This window comes from Chanos chanos, chromosome 5 (genome assembly GCF_902362185.1).
Source record: "Chanos chanos chromosome 5, fChaCha1.1, whole genome shotgun sequence".
In the NCBI taxonomy this organism is placed as follows: domain Eukaryota; kingdom Metazoa; phylum Chordata; class Actinopteri; order Gonorynchiformes; family Chanidae; genus Chanos; species Chanos chanos.
In genome coordinates, this window is record NC_044499.1 from 34,863,839 (window position 1) to 34,884,621 (window position 20,783).

A 20,783-nucleotide genomic window follows, 5' to 3' on the forward strand; every position below is an offset into this window, starting at 1 on the left:
ATGTCCAAGCATACTATCGCCCTCTGGTGGCACATATGTTAGTTGCTACTTTTGCCTACTTTAGTTCGGTTAACTATACTTTCGGTTCTGTTGTTATCTCTCATCATAAAAACCAGCAGCGAGAATCTTCACTCCAACAGTGAAGTGTCAGTTAATGAATGTTAAAACACGTCCTCCGTGGACTGATTCAGTGTCATATACATTGGGCTCTGAGGACTCAGCATTGAGCCTGTGTTACCTGAAAGCAGGAAAAAATTACGCATTAACAAAATAAGAATGTTAAGTCGTTTATCACACATCTGGAAACCATACATTATTTATTAAGCTATCAGGATGAAACTGTGACGTCCTGCTGTGTATGAAGTATTGAGGATGTTGCTTTAAGCCTCAGTCACTGACTGAATGAATAGTGCGTTACACTGTATGTTTGTGCTGCGTTTGTGGTGTGTGTGTGTGTGTGTGTGTGTGTGTATTTGTTTATGCATCACAGGGGTGTGGGTGTGTAAGACTATGTACATGTGTTTGTTCACCTCTCTTTCATGGGTAGTGTGGGCTGTGTGTTGAGGAAGGACAGCTGCTGCTCCAAACTACACACACGGAAAGCCAGATAACAGGATGACAAGATGAGCAGGATTATACTGCAGAGAGGATGAAACAAATACACATATATTTAATTATAAAGGACATTCCTAAATACAAAGTATCCATTAACTAAAATATCACCATGATGAAATCATGATAAAGATTTCAAACCATGATGAAACATACTTAAATGGTTAGGCATACACAGAGGCAACCATACCAACCCTATGAATTCACACCAGTTTGCACAAACATATAAACATACACATAAACATACACACACAGAGGCAACCATACCAACCCTGTGAATTCACACCAGTTTGCACAAACATCAGAAACATGTATAAATAAACATTTTACAGACATGCCTTTGCTTAAACAGAATTTGGTTCGGCACTATTTATAAACCTAAAGGATTCAATAATTGTCTGTACTATGGTCAGTTTTACTTATTTATTTATTTTATTCTGTACATTTACAAACAGTTAAGAATGAAATGAGAATGGGGCTGGCTTTTGGCCAGTATGGAGTGAGGTTTTCCCCAGAGAGAGATTCAGGTAAAATGGGATGCAATACTCACAGCAGGATGAAGAACTTAAGCAGCTGGTACTCCATATGGCCCAGTTCTGGTACTGGCTCCGTCAGGAGAATCTTTTCCTTCTCAAGACCCCTCTCTAAACAAAACAGATAAGGGTGTCATTCTATTGGCCTAAAGTTTATTCGTAATGTAGATTCAGCCACAAAGTAGCTTCACAACATATCCAGGTGCAATGCCCAGGGAACAGATCAGTGAATACTAATAAAAAATCTCCCTGAGACTGGAGGCAAGAAGTGAATGCACTGTCAGGGCTTTTGAGACTGTCAAACCAAATACCTAGATAACTGGTATTTTCTGAGTTTAAAATTGTTGCTTTATGAAAAAGCCTAAAACAGCATATGTGGCATATAAGGTAAAGTCATTTGCTCAGGGGTCTGATCTTTCATCAGTCTGAAGGCTATCTCCCCCTTATGCAACAATGCACACATCCCCACACAGTGTAAATGACATGAAACAGCCTGGTGGAGAGAAGATGAGAGAGAGAGAGAGAGAGAGAGAGAGAGAGAGAGAGAGAGAGAGAGAGAGAGAGAGAGAGAGAGAGAGAGAGCGAGAGAGAGAGAGAGAGCGCAAGGGGAGACCACTAACCCCTAAAAACTGATGTCACACTGTTATCAGAGTCGACATGCCGATGTTTAAACACTGTCTGTGGAACAGGTCACTAGCCATGTAAATGAACTTATCTGTATGTCAACATTGTTTAACCACTGACATAGAAACTTTTCTTTTGACTGCTAAATGCAGGTAACATCGGCTTAATGCAAACAGATTTAGAGGGAGGGGTGTTACATAATGGTGGTTTCATGTATGTAACAGCTTACATACAGCTTGCATTGTGGCTGATTGTGAAACAGAATTGGTTTGAATAGGAGTGTTTTTGTTGATTCGGTAAGGCTCCGTTGTATGAACATTACACAGGGGACAGGCCCAGTGCTGGATAATTGCCCAGGTTATATAGCCATCTTATGTGGACAATGCTGAATCAGTTTGTAGCCTTTGTGATCTGTCATTATAGCACAGGCTTATAGAAAACCTGACACAGACTGTGATGCACTAAGATGCCAACATAGTTCATGAAAATGATCTTGTAAGTGAACGACTAGGCCAAAAGGTTGGTTTTGGACCGGCATTTTGGACACCTTGATGCTTTGGGAGCCTTACCCTCTAGAGGAGTGTCTGTCTGGAAAGCTGTATCCACTGCACTGAGACTGCTGGAGGAGTTTCCTAGAAGGTCAGGCAGAGAGGAAGACACGGAAGGAACAGATGGCTTCCTTCGCCATTTCAGCACCGGTGGGAAGTCGCCAGGGACAGGAAATTCGTCCTACAAGTGAAGGGGTGTGGGTCAAAGAGAGAGAGAGTGGGGGAGAGAGAGAGAGAGAGAGAGAGAGAGAGGCGGGGGGGGGGGGGTGAGACAGTGAGAAAGAGCGAGAGAAGATTAGGGAGCGGGAAGGAGATCTTATGTAACCTTTCCACTAGTGTCATTACTAATACAATTAATAAAGATCTGATAATTTGACCTCTTAACTGAGTCAGAGTCAGGTTTTGAGAGACTGAAGATTTGAAACATCTCCTAAGCAGTATTTATGAGAAATCCCTCAATAACCCTGCATACACACACCACACACACACACACACACACACAAAGATGCTGAAGTCAGCAGCACATGTTCTACTAGAGCTTGTTCATTCAGCGGTCATTGCCAACTGATCAACAAACAGCAGCAGATGAAGGTAGACTGTGTCAACACTGTTGTGTAAAGTGAGCATAGTTGCCCTACAAAACCAGGGGTCCATACCATTGATAATGAACTTGGCTCCTCCAGGTACTGCTTTAAGCTGAGGCTCTTTTTACCATTGACCTGTACAAGAAAAAGGAAAGTTAACTACGGTCCACCATTCACTGTGAAACATTCGGTCCAGTACATTTCACAGGATCCAGTATACAGTGCATATCAATGGTCAATATAACTCAAGACAGGGCTAGGACAGAACAGCCCTGTGGTCACATATACACTAGAGATATGTAAATCAAGACATTGGATCAAATGAATGGTTATATTGAGGTCAGTCAAGCGGTGTGTGTGTGTCTGTGTGTGTGTGTATGTGTGTGTTTTGTGTATGTGTTGTGTGTGTGTGTGTGTGTGTTTGTGTCTCATGTCAAGGTATAAGTGTATTTCAGTTAAAGGGATCTGCATGTGTTTGTTTGTGTATGTGTGTGTGTCTCACCTGAAGGTGTGTACAGATTCTCCTGAGCACATCATACACACTGTCCCGTGACAGCAGAGACACAAACACATACTGCAGAGAGGAGATCACGGTTATTTTGGTGTCATTTCACTATTGCAAATCACACTGAATATTTGTTCATCTGCACTGATGCATGATGATGCATTGTGTCATCTGTCAGACACTCTTCCACACCTCAGCTTAATATATGTCCTCCTAATCTGCTCTGATCACCGTACAATGTAGTATTAACTATGATGAAAACTCTATGACACATATGTGTGCCATACAAATAAACCTTAGTTACATAATCGATATTTCAATGCTCAGAAGTGGTTGGATTTAAAAACTGGGTTGAAAATACAGGACTGTATTCACATCTAAAGTGATCACACAGGGAAAAGAAATGATATACTTCAATTCTTGGCACAGGTCACAATCTCTTGAGGCCCTGTGCCTTTATGCTGTAGTGGTGTTGAATTGTTTGTCTTTGGCCAACATTTTAGTGTCTGTGCTTTACCTTACTGGTGTCAGTTGTGATGGCCAGTCCGTTTGGCACTAAGCCAGCTGTTTTATGCTTCTTAACTAGTCGAACAGAGACCACTGGTATGACCACCTGAGAGAGAGAGAGATGCTTTCATTTCTGTGATCAAACAACATTTTTCTAATCAAAAATCTAAACTATGAGACGTCCTGTCAGATTTATTCTGATGTGTTTCAGCATGTGAAGTGGTACACACATTAACACAACACTACATTTCCAAAATTGTTATTATTACACTAGCTATTTCTTCTTAAACACCAAAGAGTTTGAGGCGTCAACACTGGAACCAGAAAGAGGTCATGTATCCTGCCCTTTTCTACCTAAAACCTTTGAGCAGTACAAGCCAGCTGGGTTGAACAGGTGAAAAACAAATAACCAAAAAAAGCAGGCCAAACAAAGGTCTAGTCCAGCAGAAGAGCAAACACACAATGAGGGAGGGTAGTGACTGAAAGGGTGCAATGCAACTTCACTACTTCCTCAATTCACTTCAAAGACCAAAGGTACTGTGTTAAAGAGAGGAAGATTCTCTTTAAGATCCTAACCTACATTTTTGTGGACTGACAACAGCAACTGTGATGTTTTAAACATACTGAAGCGTTATTAATATTACAGTCATCCAATTCAAAGGCAAATAAAATAGCTTATTTTGATGTATAAATGCATTTCAAAGATATCTGGGGGTTTTTTTTGTAGGTTTTCAAGAGATGTCTTTCTCACTATTGCTTGAGAAACAATATAAAAGACTGCAACGCTGACAGAACTGAACAAGGTTAAAGGATATAGCTAATATACAGGTATATGAGATTATCTGGACTTTGTTGTTTTGTTTGTGAACACTGTACTTGATTTGTCACATTCTTTGATATCTTACAGGAAAGATTAGCCTTGTCATCTTTTAAGAGATACTCTTTAGTAAACAGTAGAGTAGTGATTAGGAGAACTCAGTGTGTAATTCTGAATTCAGTGTGGCAGCACACATTTTAACATTTGCATTTCTTAAAGGAAAAATCATAAAAAAGATTTCAGAAACACCACAACATCATTAAAGCTCACAAAAATTCATCTTGACTTGACAACAAAAAACAGTTACCTAACAGAGAAACAAATCCCTTTTCCTGAACCTGCTTTAAATTTCCATCCAGGAAGAATTAGAATTAAACTTAGAATCTCTGTGATCACACACACACTGCAAGCAGCGAGTGGTGAATTTAACCTTTGCATTTAACCCATCCTATACAACTAAGTGCCTTGCCCGAGGGACCTACAGCCCGGAATGTGGGAAGGGAAAGCGCTGTTCACCCACTCCCCCCGCCCACATATTTCCTGCTGGTCCCAGGAATTGAACCAGCGACCCTCTGGTCGCAAGTCCGCTTATCTAACTAGCAGGCCATTGCTGGCCCAAAAGCAACAAGTTTCACGACGAGGATGGGATTCGAACCCACGCATGCAGAGCACAATGGATTAGCAGTCCATCGCCTTAACCACTCGGCCACCTCGTCAGCAATAGCGTTATTTCCCCTTCCTCCATAATTAATGTACAATGCTTACCCACACATCAGACGCAAAACCACAATCTAATTAGCTTTCATAAAGGAGCACGCCATCATTCAAGGTCTGGAAATCTCCCATTGGGACATGGCGAGAAGAATACATCTGCATTTGTGTACTGACATCAAAACAGGGGTCAGTTAACAGCAACACAAAAGTGGTTTATCCACTGTGATACACTAACCTTTATGTCCTTGCCAAAGAGGTTGGCATAGAAACACAGCCAGTTGCGAGAGATGTATAGTCGTCCCTGCAGAAGGATGTCCCTGAGCAGAGCACAGGAATACACTGGGAATAGGAGAGAACCAGGAATTAAACCAGGAACAGGCCAAACAGGTTGTACGATCTTTGAGGGCATCCCTCTTTCAACACATCGGACGTTCCCTTCAGTTTTGTCCATAATGTCAGGACAATTAATGCAAATGCACCTTATCCATTCTATCACACATGGACTCGCCCACATACAAATCTACCCAAGTTCCTCTTGGCAATATTAAATAAATACAGAGCGGACAAGGGTGCATTTGAAAGTACTAGGATTTGGAAAATCATTTAAACAAATATAGCAAATATCTAACAGATAGCATGTAGGGATATTAAGAAATAATAATGACACAGGGAATAAGGGACCAACTTGGAACATGATGTGGTTATGAGTTTAAAGAAAAACATTTATAAAAATACTTAAACAGAGTTCACATAATGTAGCGAGCAGAGGAGAGGATTTCTAAGGTGAACGTGATGAGGCAGCTGTTCAGTGCAAGCGGATGTCTAGCCACTGGTTGTATCATATTTAGGTATTACATAAGAGAAAAGAACATGAGGAAGTTACACCACCATCCATCAAATGGAAAGAAATGATGAAATCATCAAGATAGGCGTAATCAGTGAGAATGTGAGCTGTTAGACACGGCCTTAGATCTGGCCAGTAATGACTCAGTTAGTACTGAATTTGCCTGATTGTCTATCATATGAGAATGCAATACTACCTACAATATCAATGTGAATTGGAAAAGACTGGTGGCTTCCATATGAACATACTGTATTGATCTCTAAGGCTGCGAGAGTTTTCTTAATATGGTTTTTCAACTAATAGGTTAGGAGCAAAATATTCTTTCAATTATTCAAAAATGTAATGATAAAAAAAATGTAATTATAAGGTGCATTCACTGAGCAAATTATAGAGGAGAGTCTTATTGCTCCTTGATATGGTTCATATGAAATGTCAACAGCACTGTAATTAACATCATAATAATAAATCCCAAAATAAAAAACTTTACAGTCCAGTCATCAAATTAATTGCTATTACGTGTTACGAAACACATCGTGACAAAAATGACTCAATGAAATCATAGATTTTCATAGTGCATTACTTATGGTACAGTATAGTATCTCAAACCAGCCAAAAAAAAAAAAAAGAGGAGATGAAAGATGGATACTTTACCTTTCATGAGGATCTCTTCCTTGGGGACAGTCTGGAAGAGTTTGTGATACTGAGAGTTGTACTTGCTGACGGTCTGTGAAGGAGGACAAGAGAGTGGCATGAGTGCGTGAGCCGCGCCAACCTGCCGAGAGGTACACTTCTTCTTCCCGGAGCTGGCATTCTGCACCAGGCTGAGCATGTCAATGTCAGATCGCTTTGCTGGCGGTGCGGTTGTGTTCATCAAGCACTTCCTGCCACTCTGTTTTTACTTCTTTGATATGTCACAAGAGGCAATGAGTCCACTTCCTACACTTTGGTCTTACCCAAAACCCTGTAATTTACCTTTTCTTTTTTCTGTTCTGAAGCCTGGGCTTCTGCTTTAAGCCAGATACTACCCTTACTACAACTTCACGGTTATGAGTATTCTTAACTCCAGAGCTGTCCGGGTTCCACTTTAATATCAGTCCAAGAGACATAGAACCACCCATTGCATATTAATCAGGGTCCATCAGTGCTGGAAACTCTTTTGCCACATCACTGGAAACATCTACACTGATTTCCACCAGATGAAAACTCCCACATAGAATTTACTCCTGCTCACAGAGGCAGAAGACAGAGCTGTGTTGTCATGTGACTTTTTAAGACTGGGAGGGGCTGACAGTTTAAACGGCTTGATGAGAGAGTTCTTTTAATATTTAACCTATGTTGTTGCATCAATGGAGCGTGTAAACCATTAAGCTGCTCATTGGTACACAATGAGTGTAATGATGGAAACTCACGAGGTGGGACATGATGGCAAGCCTAGTATCTTTCCTCGTAAGTTTCAAACATACAATGTCCTTGTTTTATAATGAGGGATGGATACCCAACTACACCACACATGTACTAATGACAGTATTTTCTACATGAACCCTACAGACATTTGATGGAGATTAAGCTTATATGTGCACAAATGGAATGTCAATTACCAGAATACAGGTTTAAATGGAACCTACTCTTGCTACCTAATAGGCTATGGTGTTACATCTTTATTAATTAAAATGTTGTGTAACTTGCAATTGTACATTACTGTGTTCAAAGATAAAGATGGTTCCCATCTTAGGTAGTGTACATAGTGTGTGCACAGGGTGAGAGATTTTACAGAAGAGGATTTTTTTGTCTTATTGTAACAGCACTATGTATAACAAAGACCCCCGTAGGAGGTACTCAAGGAAATGAAAACACCTGGTAAAAAGGACTCATATTTTGAAGCAACGAATCTTATATGTGTATCATATGTGTATCTGTTTGATATAATGTATAAATTTCTGTTATATGTGAGTTTCTAAAAGTTGAGATCCAGCAGATTCTGAGTGAAATGAAATGACTGGTGCCTGAATACCTGAATGCCTGAATACCTGGTGCATAAATTACAAAAACTGCAATTGCATGTCACTGTAGAAAGTTTTGATAATCATACACTAAACAAGATAAAACTGCAACATGAACATGAAAGAACATTGAATAGGATAGCTGTTTAAAAAACACAACAGAACTACCTAAAAATTGCTGTAACACTGAACCTACACTCCACATGGCCCGACCTGAGGGAGAAAAAATTGCATGTTGTGTATTTCACAAAGCTGATGTTTATGGTAGGCTTGCCATTTGGAAACAACTTGTCAGATATGCCATTATGCAACATTGCATATCTTAGGGTAGCCAGGCCCCGCCAGGGCCTCTGGGCGGTGGTAGAAGGTAATACAGCCTGATGATTCATCTTTTATCATTTATCCTACGTTTGGACAAGTTTACATTCTGCGAGACCTAAAGTAAATTTACAATTTACTTCCTGTTTCCAGGTTTCAAACGTGGTGTGGAAAATCAGCTCATTGGAAACTTTGGTCTATAACTGATTTATGTTCTACATAGTTGACTTATAACTACAGTTATATTTAACCAATTTTGGTATGACTTATGCAGTAAACATTGTTTCTGCAATATTTATCCTACTGGATATAGCACAAAATTTGTAATACAGTATTCCAATATGGACTGAAGCTGTTCCCAACACAAAAATTGCCATAACTCCTTAGTGAATAAATGTTCCCATATTTTTTTTATATATATATAATTATTTGGGGTTTTTTTCACTGTTTTTTTCAGTCATTTTCAGTATTGCCCCCCACAGCTAAGAAGGAAGAAACTGAAGAAATGAAATAAGAGTACTCACTGAACCACGGTAGCATTTCTTCACATCCTCATAGGACAGGTCATCAATCAGCTGCAGCCTGCCATAAAGAGAGAAGGTCAGTGTCACTGAAACGACAGTGGGGGAGGAGTTTATTAAATCAAAACGGTTACAAAAGCAGTAAACAGATAAACAGAAATACAGATGCTAGATCTTATGGGTAAACATACACCCATACACACACACACACGAACATGCGCCGCGCGCACACACACACACACACACACACACACACACACACACACACACACACACGTTCAGTACGCCCTCTACAGCTCAATACGCACTTGTGAACCACTGTATTATGATATGCCTGTCATTTTCCTGTAATTTCCAAAACTTGCTTATTGCGCTGCAGACTACGCACACATTGTACATTCAGATCCATGTAACATCTCTGGAGCCTATCAGAATTTCTCTGGAGCCTATCAGCGCTCTGTATGCAAATACAAGCTGGAGAAGAGAGGGGAAATCAACAAATACTGTCTCAGCTCTGATCTGACGGTGCGAGCGCTAGTGAGAAGCAAATTAGACGAGGCACCGCCGTCTTTCAAGTCTATGACGGAGTATTAGGGCCACGTTGAGGGACAAAAAATTGAGATTTCGAGACTAAGGTCATAATATTATGAGAATAAAGTTGTAATGTAATGAGAGTAAACCAAAGCTGGTGAGAGAACAGTCAATGGTAGCCTGCTTCTGGCAACTGCTGTTTGTCTCAGGCGCCGTTACCTATGAAACCTATACTAAAGTATAATTTCACAAAGATGCTACATGTTCTTCATTTTAAAGCAAGGAGTAGGTTGTTCCTCTGAAATTTTCCCACTAAAATAACATGTAGCCTAAAATTACGACTTTATTCTCAAAATTTCAGATTTTTTTTTCTCTCAGTGTGGCTCTATAGGCAAAATAAAGAGCTCATTGTTTAAAGGGTGATGTGTTTTTTATTCTTTTTTCTTAAATATAAAGATACCGAAACCGTACCATTACTGTGGCCCAAAAACCGTGATACATACCGAACTGAGGGCCCACTGTACCACTGCATCCCTAACACATACATGCACTCACACCCAGCGCACGCACACACACACACACACACACACACACACACAAAACAGCACGTTGCGCATTTCACAGAGCTGATATTTAGGGTAGGGTTCCCATTTGGATTCCCTACCTGTCCTCAAAGCCACATACACACACATACCAGGGGCAGATGTAAATCTTCCCTGTTTACATGCCCTTACATTTGTACATGCAAACTAGATTTGAATGTTTCCAATGAGAAGCCAACACGCAAGTACTTCACAGTCCATAATTTTCAGGGACAACTGTGAAAAACAAACTAATAATCTGCTGTGTAGACACTAACACAACTATTTCCAATAAACACTCTATTGGATGTTTGTTGCTGACGGTTTTTAGATTTCTGTATGATTTCCTTAAAATATCTTATTACCTCAGGTTTCATTATCAGATTTGGTCATCTCATTACAATTCCAGGATGAAACTGATTCCAGATTTACTCCATTAAATGAACTCTATTAAATTAATTCCACATTCTGAAAATGGGATCCCTTTATGATCTCTCTGTCTTCTCTCTGTAATACCCAAGAGGTATAATTGTGAAGGACTGTCCAGCTATCATTGGTCCTTGTCCAATGCATTATACTGTTCACTCTTCTATTGCATATAATTACAAAGCTCAGTTTAGCATTCGGTGTCATCTAATCTAAGGGTAAAAAAGACATTTCAGAGCTACAAAGGTCCACAACAGAGTCCATGACAGAGTGTAGTGTATCTTGGCCTGGCAGTTGAATGCTTTTTCCTGATTAGGGAGGCTTTGTTGTCCCTATCACTCTTTCCAGGCATATGCAAATTCCTGACATTGAGCACGGAGACAAAGTTTCACTGGAGGTAAGATAACACACGGACTGAAGGCAGCAGCACATGCCAATGTCCGGCTCCATTAATCCGTGGGGAGACCGACACACAATTTTAAAAAAAATGAAACAAAGGCCTAAATATCAGACAGAGGTAAAGCCCATGTTTCCCCGCACAATGCTTTTTTTCCCCCAGCACACTCCCATGTAACAGCAGTCCAAAGTGTTCTAACTCAGTCAGGGGTGCTGTGCCAGATATAGCACCCTCTCAGAAAAGAATCCCTCTATTCACATCCAGCTGGGACAACAACACTGGGCCTGTGTTGCAATGTTTGAAAGTGGATCTGAGAGAGAGGGCATGAGAGTGTTCACTGCTGACCTTCTGGGTAGTCCTTACGAACAGAGAGAAAAGGTCAGGAGGACAGAGATTGCTAAACAAAGATCAAGAGAGAAGGGAGGAAGACATGGAGTATACAACAACAACTTAGACAAATCTTTTACACAACAGAACAACATACACGTACACGTACACACACACACACACACACACACACACACACACATATATACATATACATACATACACACACACACACACACACACACACACACATATATATACATGTACATACACACACACACACACACACACACACACACACACACATACATATATACATATACATACATACACACACACACACACACATATATATACATATACATACACACACACACACACACACACACACACACATATATATGTATGTATTACACTCTGCCTAAGTCCTATGACCTCTTACACAAATTTACGGCAAGTCATATGAGAATCCGTTCTGACGTCAATTCCCAGTGAGCAAACACAACAGTGAAGGATGGTCATAAAACTTGACATCCATGGCTCATTTACTGCTTGCTTCTTGCCCATCCATATTACACACAGAGCTGCTCTTTACAGGAAGCGATTGATATCAGGCGTTTTGTTAATCTTCCAAGGTGGTTAACAAGTTCATAAAATCTTTGTGTATTTTGCAACAAGTTTAAAATGTGCAAACAAAAAAAGGGAGTAGTTGTTAAGTGACTGTAATAGTGACTTTTTCCTGAATGGCACAAGCCAAACTTATTTCTAAATCCAAACTGGTTTCTGATATTGAGTCAAAGAGGTCAGGAGTGTCGATTTTCACATAATTATGAGGAAAAAGGAACAGTATGATACCAACCTTTCTCTTAATATTGAGACTGTGCAAGAAAATTGATAAACGACCACACATTGTTTCATAACTGCAATATAATTTAGTCTGGAGTATAAAGTACCTTAAAAGTAAAGGAGTCTCACATCTTTGTTTGTTTTATTAAGCAAACAAATTAAACAAATTAAACAATGAAATGAGTATCAAATGGCTTTGATTAAAGTTACATTTGGCAGATTAAAGTTATACTTCCTGACGTAAAAAAAAAAAAAAGCAAGCATGGGAAAGATGACTTCTCAAGCAGCAATGGGGTGGAATTTAATAAAGAATTTATCCCTCTTTTAAAGCATATACCAATTCCTGATGTTGAGCACAAGGATACTCAGTATTTAGGGACATTTAAATCTAAAAACTGTTAAGCATTTGTAAAACTAAATTTACGGGAATAGTGATATGAAGGACCATTTTTTATCAACAAATAAAAGTTGATAAAGGCTGAACAAAACACAGATAAAACCTACACAACTGCCAGAACACAACAACACAACCACACAACTGCAAAAATTCTGAAAATGATTTACATATCAATTACATATCAAATCATTTTTGCCCTGGATGCCAGAAATATTGCTATACAACTACTACTGACAACACACATTATCAGTACAGTGTCAAAAGTAAGCAAGTTCTCAAGATTGTTTTTAGCACATGTCTACTGATGGCCATGTGACAGGGTTTTTTGTAGTCCTTGATCTGACTGGATGAAAGGGCCAGTGTTTGTGTGTATGGGATTTGTAGGGCTCCACTATGTGTGAGAAGAGGCGCTCGAGAGTGAGTGTGTGTGTGTGTGTGCATGTGTGTGTGTTTGCACGTTGGCATAGCTCACAAGAATTTGGGTGGCCAAACATGTTGCTTTGATTGGTAACTGAGATCTGCTGGCACAGATAGGCACACGGAGGTCCCTTTAATTCATGCCCCAGATCAAGGCATAAGTATTCCTATTTGCAACCTTTTATCTGATCCTAACCAATGCACGGTGCTGATCCCAGATCAGAGCTTAGAGGCAGAATGTGTCAACTCAAAACAAAAGCCTTAGATTTGGAACCAGAGCCACTGATCAGTATCCCACAGTGACAGAGAGCTAAGGTGTGTAAAAGCACTTTCCTAAATTGTCTTTGAGACTTTGAACTGCATGCTTCTGCATGATAGGGGTGTGAAGTAAAGACAATAATGACAATGTACAATCCATAGGAATTCATGATAAAATCATTCACATAAAGTCCTGCTACTTAATAAAACATTAAAATTAATGTCACAACATGAGGTGGTTCATCACCTCCAAAGAGGTACAAATGTGTTTTGTAATACTTCCCCACACTGTTGTTTCAATTACTCTTAATTCCTTTTTGATTCAGTAATAAGATGGGGGCATTTTTTTCTGTAGTTATTTTGATGATCACACCAACAGGACAGAACAATACCCTCTTTAATCACTTACATGAGCTTTCTCAAACCCTTTCTTTCTACCGCTTTAATGAGATGGGAACTGAATGTTAGCCAACGTTTTGGGGGCTCACTCATCCCAAAATACAAAATTAATGATTGTATAAGCCACCCATGCTGCCACAGACTCTCTCTCTCTGTGAGTGTATGTGTGTGTCCATGTGTGTGTGTGTGTGTGAGTGTATGTGTGTATTTGTATTCTTGCTCACTTTGACATTTGAGTGCCACACCAATGATGACAAAGAAGCATGAGAAGCATTTACGGTAGAAAAAAACCAAAAACATTCAATGGTGCCATTGCACTTTCCATAAAGAACACAAAACCATTTTAACAAACTGACAGCTGGGGGCAAAAATCAGGTCTTTTAGGACATGTTGGAGCACATCAGTTCAACAAAGACTTTACAACACATAAGAAAACCACAAGCCTGCACAGCCGGTATGGAGATGATGAAAGAAGGTAGAGTGGGTGTAGGAGGAGAGAAAAATGAAACCAAAAGGAAATCCGTAGAACCTGACTTAGAAAAATAAAAAGCGGTGTTGGTGTGTGTGTGTGTGTGTGTGCGTGTGTGTGTGTGTGCGTGTGTGTGTGTGTGTGTGTGCACATGTGTATAATATGTAGCTGAGGTGTAAGAGGCAGTACTTTGTCACTGAACCTCATGGTGTCTGTGGTAACAGAAAAAATACAATGACTCTGCAGGCAAAGGCACACTGGGTTATTCTCCTAATATTAAATAAGTATTAAAATGATCCGCAGAGTTAAAATTGGGGAATTAGAGAGATAATTATTGGGTACCTAACTCCAGAAATCCTCTGTAGTGCGAGGACAAACACCCTTTCTGAGATATTTTTCATTAACACGTGTGCCTGTCAAGACACATTCAGCTACTGTGAAAATCAATTACATGGAAAAGTTAATGTGTGAGGCGATATATCCAGGTCTCACTCCAGTCTGGAGTCTCTGGCTCATGTATATTCAAATAACTCTATTTCAAGCCTGTTTGACAAACAGCTGCCTGAACTAGTTCAGTGGAAAGTGCAGGCTCTATTTCAGAATTTTCCTGTAAGATAGAGAAGCTCACCACAGCATTGGGAAATCTCACTCTTAACTGATTCTGTTCTGTTCTGTTCTGTTCTGTTCTGCTCTGCTCTGCTCTGCTCTGCTCTGTTCTGTTCTGTTCTGCTTTGCTCTGCTCTGTTTGCTGTAATAACAGTTGGGATGGTAACTACACAAAGTCAAGCCATATTTTCAAGCTATTTACCCTTGTACCTGTTACTGGTGATGTGTGCATTCACATCTTAACGAAGGTGATCAAGTGCTATTAGCCATATACTGGTGTCACTTTCGCCTCATGCAGGTGGACCCAGGATTTTTAGCAGCTGTGTGTGTCTGTGTATGGATTCTCTTGGAGCACTCTGTTACATAATTGGGACTGCGCTACTAAAAACGTGAGCGACTGGCACGTGGAGTGTGCCGCAGTATTCATGCTGGGGGTGGGGGCTGGGTGCCTTACAGCAGCTCTGCAGTTCCAACATATGTTCCTTCTTCTGGGTGTGATATACGAGCATACAGCAATACAGCAGGTGTTGCAGCTGTAAGCTCAGAGACATTATAAGCTTCTTTTGATTATTCAATCTATTGCCACTGCGTTTGCTCAAAAATGCTGTGTACTTGTAAGCATATAGCGTGATTTTTTTTTTTTTTAAATTTTATTGCAAAGGTGTTGGGTTGAAGGACAACTCTGTAAATGAGGGATGAGAGCAAGAGACTGGTGTATGTAAAATACATTCTCTGAACTGAAAGAGCCCTTTGTGTGAGGAAAAACCTAGATTACGACACTTCCAGTTATATGAGCCACATGTCTCTCTACTGTTTGTAATTGTTCAGCTTCAGTTGCAGACAAATCCAGCCTAATACCACATATATGATTTCCACTAAAACTAAAAAAAAAGAAAAAAAAATCCCATTACTTCTTCATTGAAGACTAGATGGTTTGACTTTCACACTGAGATAGTATGTTCAACTGTTTACTGTATACATAATTGCATTTAAGACCACAATAACAGACCAAAGCAGTAACACACTGAAGTAAAAGTAAATCAGAAGAAGTTCCCTTTCTGCTCCTTTTTCCACTTTTCATAATATGTGCATGCTTGCCACTGTGCTAATGCTGGCACACTTGCAAGATCACCACAAAAGCGTATCTGTTGAGACCAAGACCCTACTGTGATCCCCATACCTCAGATTCTAAGCCCCTGTGGTCCATCTGCATCTCAAACTGTTTAGCTCTACTGTGGAGTCTGAAACAAACAGTGCAACGCTTCTGGATGGAAAATGTGGTACACTGGGTATAAACAGTGAATGGCACTCATATAATAGAGGTGTTTCAGGACATTTTTTACATACTTTTTCTCTCCCCTGTCTTTCACCATTCCATTTACCATGGTCTTTCGGATTTGGCTCAATGAAGAACTAACTAACTAACTAACTATCATGTAGAACAAGCACCTTAAAACCTGGTCGCTACAGTGCACATTTGTTCTATAATTCCATTGACAGCAGTGACTAAGACACTAAATGTGCGGTCTCCAAACAACTCTCTATATACTTATACCACACTGGCATCTGGGATTCTGGGAACTCTTAGGTTCCACAGTGGTCTGTTCCGAAGAAACTGTTCTCCTTACAGTGAGGTAAGGGAGGCAATGTGTTTTCTTATGCCCTCTCAAAAACCATCAACATTATTCACTGGAGACAGTGGAATTAGTGATTCATAAACACCATTCGCTTTGCCAGTATCTGTAAGGATGAATGACAAGTAACTTCAAGCAGGGAGAGTCCTAGGGTAAGTGTTCTGGCAGCACATGCTGCTGACTAGCCCTGAACCAGTCAGAACAGTGCATGCACAAACATGCAGATAGGGAGGAGATTTTCTTGATGATAGAATCGAAAGATGACAGTTGAATAACTGATGTTCAAGTCAGAATTTGAGTAGAGCTCCACTATGTGAGTGTGTGCTTCTATATAGAGAATATCACCACCACTGATCAAAATTTAGCACTCTACAGAGCTAGCAGTTGATACAAGAGCATTCATCTGATATCCCCAAAATGAAGTTTCTAGTCTGGCCCAATATACCTTACACTTAAAAGATGAATCTGTCCAAATGTTTCCCACACAAGATCAACTCTTCTGTTACTAACTACTGATTTTACGACGTTGTAACCGACAAGGTAAAGAGTGTGTATTTGTAGGGATGGTGTGTGTTGTACACTTACATGATGCTTTGATGGAAGTGTGGTGGGCACTGTGGGTCGTCGTCTTTCGCAGTGTCTGTCAACTCCTGTGGGGTCAGGAGGCTGACGTCATCACTCTGCTCCAGGTGCTCTGTCATGGTCCTTGTTTTGGGGAGACAAAGATAGAAAGCAACAGAAGGTGTTATTTTTGGAGATACACACTTTCACCCTGATGAATACTAAACCAAATTAAGCGCAATGTGTTTTCAAGTGACTAACATGTCTTTTTTTTTTTTTTTTTTCCAAAATCACATAGGTTTCTTAGTAACAACACAATATCTGGATACATTCGTTTTACAAATCCGAGAGTGACTGAAGACCTCAGGCTGCTTGCATCACACTTGAGAGGGTGAGATGGAGGAGTGGCCAGTCTCTAATACTTGTCAGGCATGGATCTGTTTACAGTCATCCAGGCAGACAGGGTAAAACTTTCCAGAGTCTCCTTACTAGATTGTACACAGAGTTTAGTCTGAAGGTCCTTTCATAAGGGCTTAAATAAATAACGTAAGAAAATGGGGTAAATTGGTATAAATAGCATTACGCTAATCTTTCAACACGTGAGTCTGAGTTGGCATATAAGAACAACAATTCCTCTGTCTTATAACCTACTTTAAGAAATGTGTGTGAAGAGGGTGACCGAGATCTCAAACAGTTTCTCAGGGTATAAGCAAGAAACTTAAGGCAGGTTATCTATGGGTTTCTTTACTGAATGGGATGGTAGAGCACTCCTAGCTTTGTTGCAGACATGTAACCTTATGAAAGGAGCCGTCAGCCAAGCAGTTCCTCACAATTCACACGCCATAAAAACAATAAACGCCGTAAGACAGAGATGAAAACGTGGTAACACAGTCAACTGAACATCCAAGGAAACTTTGGGACGTCATTTAGATGCTCCAGTGAATCAGCTTTGTCAGAACAAAATATTTTTCTGTTGCCTCCTTTCTCCTCAGCTTGCCGTCTGAGAAAGAGACAGGGATAGAGATGGAGTTGTAAAGCTGAAGATGACAGCTGGCTGTGGTACACTCAGGCACTGTGAGCACAGGTTGAAGATTGAGCTCTCGTTATAGCTCACAGGCAGTGCCCTCTGTGCCTCTAAGGTGCAGGAAGGAGAGAGCGGGAGGGAGATAGAGAGAGAAATGGAGGGATACATCGAGTACTGCTGATAACAAGCTCTAAATATAGAGGTGAGAGTCTGGGAAAAAAAGTAGCCAGAGAGACAGGCTATCATGTGAGCTGAGTGACATTTCAAAGCCTTCGGCATACAACTGGCTCCTTGACTCGCTGAGAACTTTGTGGGAAAATAAATACAGCAAAGTGCTAAACCGGGGCTACTTCTGTTTGTGAAAAAGACAAAATGTGGCATTAAACCGCCCAGCAGTCACAGTGTCAAATCAAACACTTGAAAAGAAGCCACATTAATACTCTTAACCTGCCTGATGAAGCGTATGAGAATGTAGGTTCTTACTGCATTCCATTGCTGTCAGAATCAAGGACAATTTGGTATTTTGTTAGAAAAGTCTTGTCTACCTCTATCAAACAACCAGAAAGATCTACCTCACCCTGGATTAATCTAGAGTCAGGCTGTTCTGCCAGTCTGTAAAAACATGGGTGGCACAGCCGGGAAAGTGTTTTTGTGGAGCGTGTCCAGCATGTGAATGTGCTTCTGGGCAGGCTGGCATTTTGTTTGTGTGTGTGATTAGAATTGGGGCGGCAAGAAAGCAGCTAGAGCTTGGCCCATCATGTGGCCACTAAACAAAAGGGTTTTTATATTTAGTGTCCTAAGAGACTCCAAAACAGTGTAAAAAGAAAAGAGAGCAAAACATGGCTAAGAAGTGGCCATGTCATGAGCTGCATATTACAGAGGAAAAAATAGAAAACCGTGGGGCATAAGGAAATATCTTCAACAGCTAAAGGGTTGGTTGACTCACAGAATGAAGACAATGGAAAAGAAAACATAAACAGGCTTTTCTTTCTTCAGAAATGCCAGCCTTTTTTTCTCTTTTGACAGTTCACATAACTGCTTCAAAGCTTCCTGCATCATTCTGATCAGAAGGAAGAAAAGCTTCGATAAATGAGAAATTGAGAAAAGAGGAAGCTGGTTTGTCCAAAACTGTCTGTGAGGTTTTAACTCATTGACATATCACTCACACCTCTTGCAGCCCATTTACCCTGTCTGATATGGCAAAACCATGAGCATATGGGTTTCTTTCATCACCTTGGAAAAAGTCACAGAAAAGGACATTTGACAAGGCATTTAGTGTAACTTGTCATGTTGACCAACAACAAAAAAAAAGACAATCAACAATAAGATACAATCTGTTTTAATGCTGACTGTAGAGCTCATCATATGAATTTTTATTAAAACATGAGCTTTGTCAGCTACAAATCATGTACATTTAGCCATACCTGAGATTAATCTTTTATGACAAAAAAGAAAAATGCAATTACCATGAATATCAGGTAATCAGATTTTGTTGTTGTTTTTGTGTTTGTTTTTTGTTTTGTTTTTTTTGGGTTGTTTGTGTTCTTGTTTCCAGTAAGGTTGAGACGTTTCTTTGTTATACACTCCGCGTTAAGAACTGTCATATGTGAAAATACCCAAGCTTTCAGTACTCTCAGTGGATGTTTCTAAGATGCCTTATTAGGCATTTGTTGAACAGCAGATATAACTTCATTTTGAAAAGGGGCATATCAGTACCTACGGTGTATTTTATAAATACAACATACATGCAATTTATATCTCACACAAGCCACAATTGTAATATTATAATGTCTCCTTACTCACTAACACTGATGGATCAGTCTCTCATACACAACTGGACAGGACTTGAGGCAACAGTAACAGAGCCCCACAGTGTTTTCAGTGATAGTACAAGGCATATATTCTTTGCATATTGTGCATACTGAATATGAATGTAGCAACAGACCAGTTATTTCATAAAACATACATCCTTCCATACTGCAGTTTCATACTGCGGTGTCTACACAGGCAGAACCTTGGGCTTAAAAAAAAGTGAACCTGATCCTTTGTAAACGTGAGAACCGTGCAGTTCCGGCTTAGCCATTTTCTCAAGCTTGTTTCCTTTTAATACTTGCACATCATTTGTTATTTGCCAGCCCTTCTCTATACCATCATATTAGCCTATAATTAAGAATGATCCAGAATTATCCAAGAGGAATGAACAAAGGAACCCATCATTCGTTAAAGAGATGATTAGAAAAATAAAATCAATCTGTGGTCTTCATGTAACCTTTGGTATACTGGGACATATTACTGAAATCTCTGTTTAAAGAAAAAAAAAAAAACAACAACAACTCCCAAACATTTCATACTTCTGTTCCTTCTCTAAACTAGAACCCCTGGTTTGTATCATATATGACAGCATGAATAATACATACACAGGCTTGAATTGAGTAAATGTTTGAATTAAATAGCAGTAAACCTCAAGGAAAAATGGATACCACACTTGTAGGGGCATGGCATACGAAGCATATTATACAACCTAGGCATCACCAGCAGACTCAGCTGTGTCCATAGAATGTTAGTCACTGACACGCCCCACCTCAGAACTTTCCCCTAATTTGCCAAGTTGGCAGATAGAATTCAGTTAGAGCAGAAGGGGCAACATCCAAGCTCAAAGCACAGTATGTCTATGTGAGACAGCATAAAATTTGATTTTTTGTGGTTACCTTTAGCGGTAACTGACAAATTAGCTGTCATTTTCATGATCATCCTAGCAACCAGGAGAGCCACTGCAAAGAGCA

At 40.0% G+C, this 20,783-nt stretch overlaps 1 protein-coding gene and 1 non-coding gene across 2 annotated transcripts; both read right to left on the minus strand.

Moving 5' to 3' along the window:
- Positions 1 to 526: 526 nt before the first annotated feature.
- gramd2ab (GRAM domain containing 2Ab) lies at positions 527 to 20,083 on the minus strand. The gene is made up of 12 exons (XM_030774908.1): positions 20,038 to 20,083; positions 18,040 to 18,110; positions 17,001 to 17,179; positions 9,131 to 9,188; positions 6,940 to 7,012; positions 5,680 to 5,783; positions 3,924 to 4,019; positions 3,404 to 3,475; positions 2,974 to 3,036; positions 2,339 to 2,498; positions 1,163 to 1,256; positions 527 to 638 (listed from the first exon to the last, which is right to left on the minus strand). The coding sequence occupies exons 1-12, from the start codon at positions 20,081 to 20,083 to the stop codon at positions 527 to 529; spliced, it is 1,128 nt and encodes a 375-aa protein (XP_030630768.1).
- On the minus strand, positions 5,365 to 5,446 carry trnas-gcu (transfer RNA serine (anticodon GCU)). The gene has a single exon. It is a non-coding gene; the product is annotated as a tRNA-Ser (tRNA).
- Positions 20,084 to 20,783: the final 700 nt, after the last annotated feature.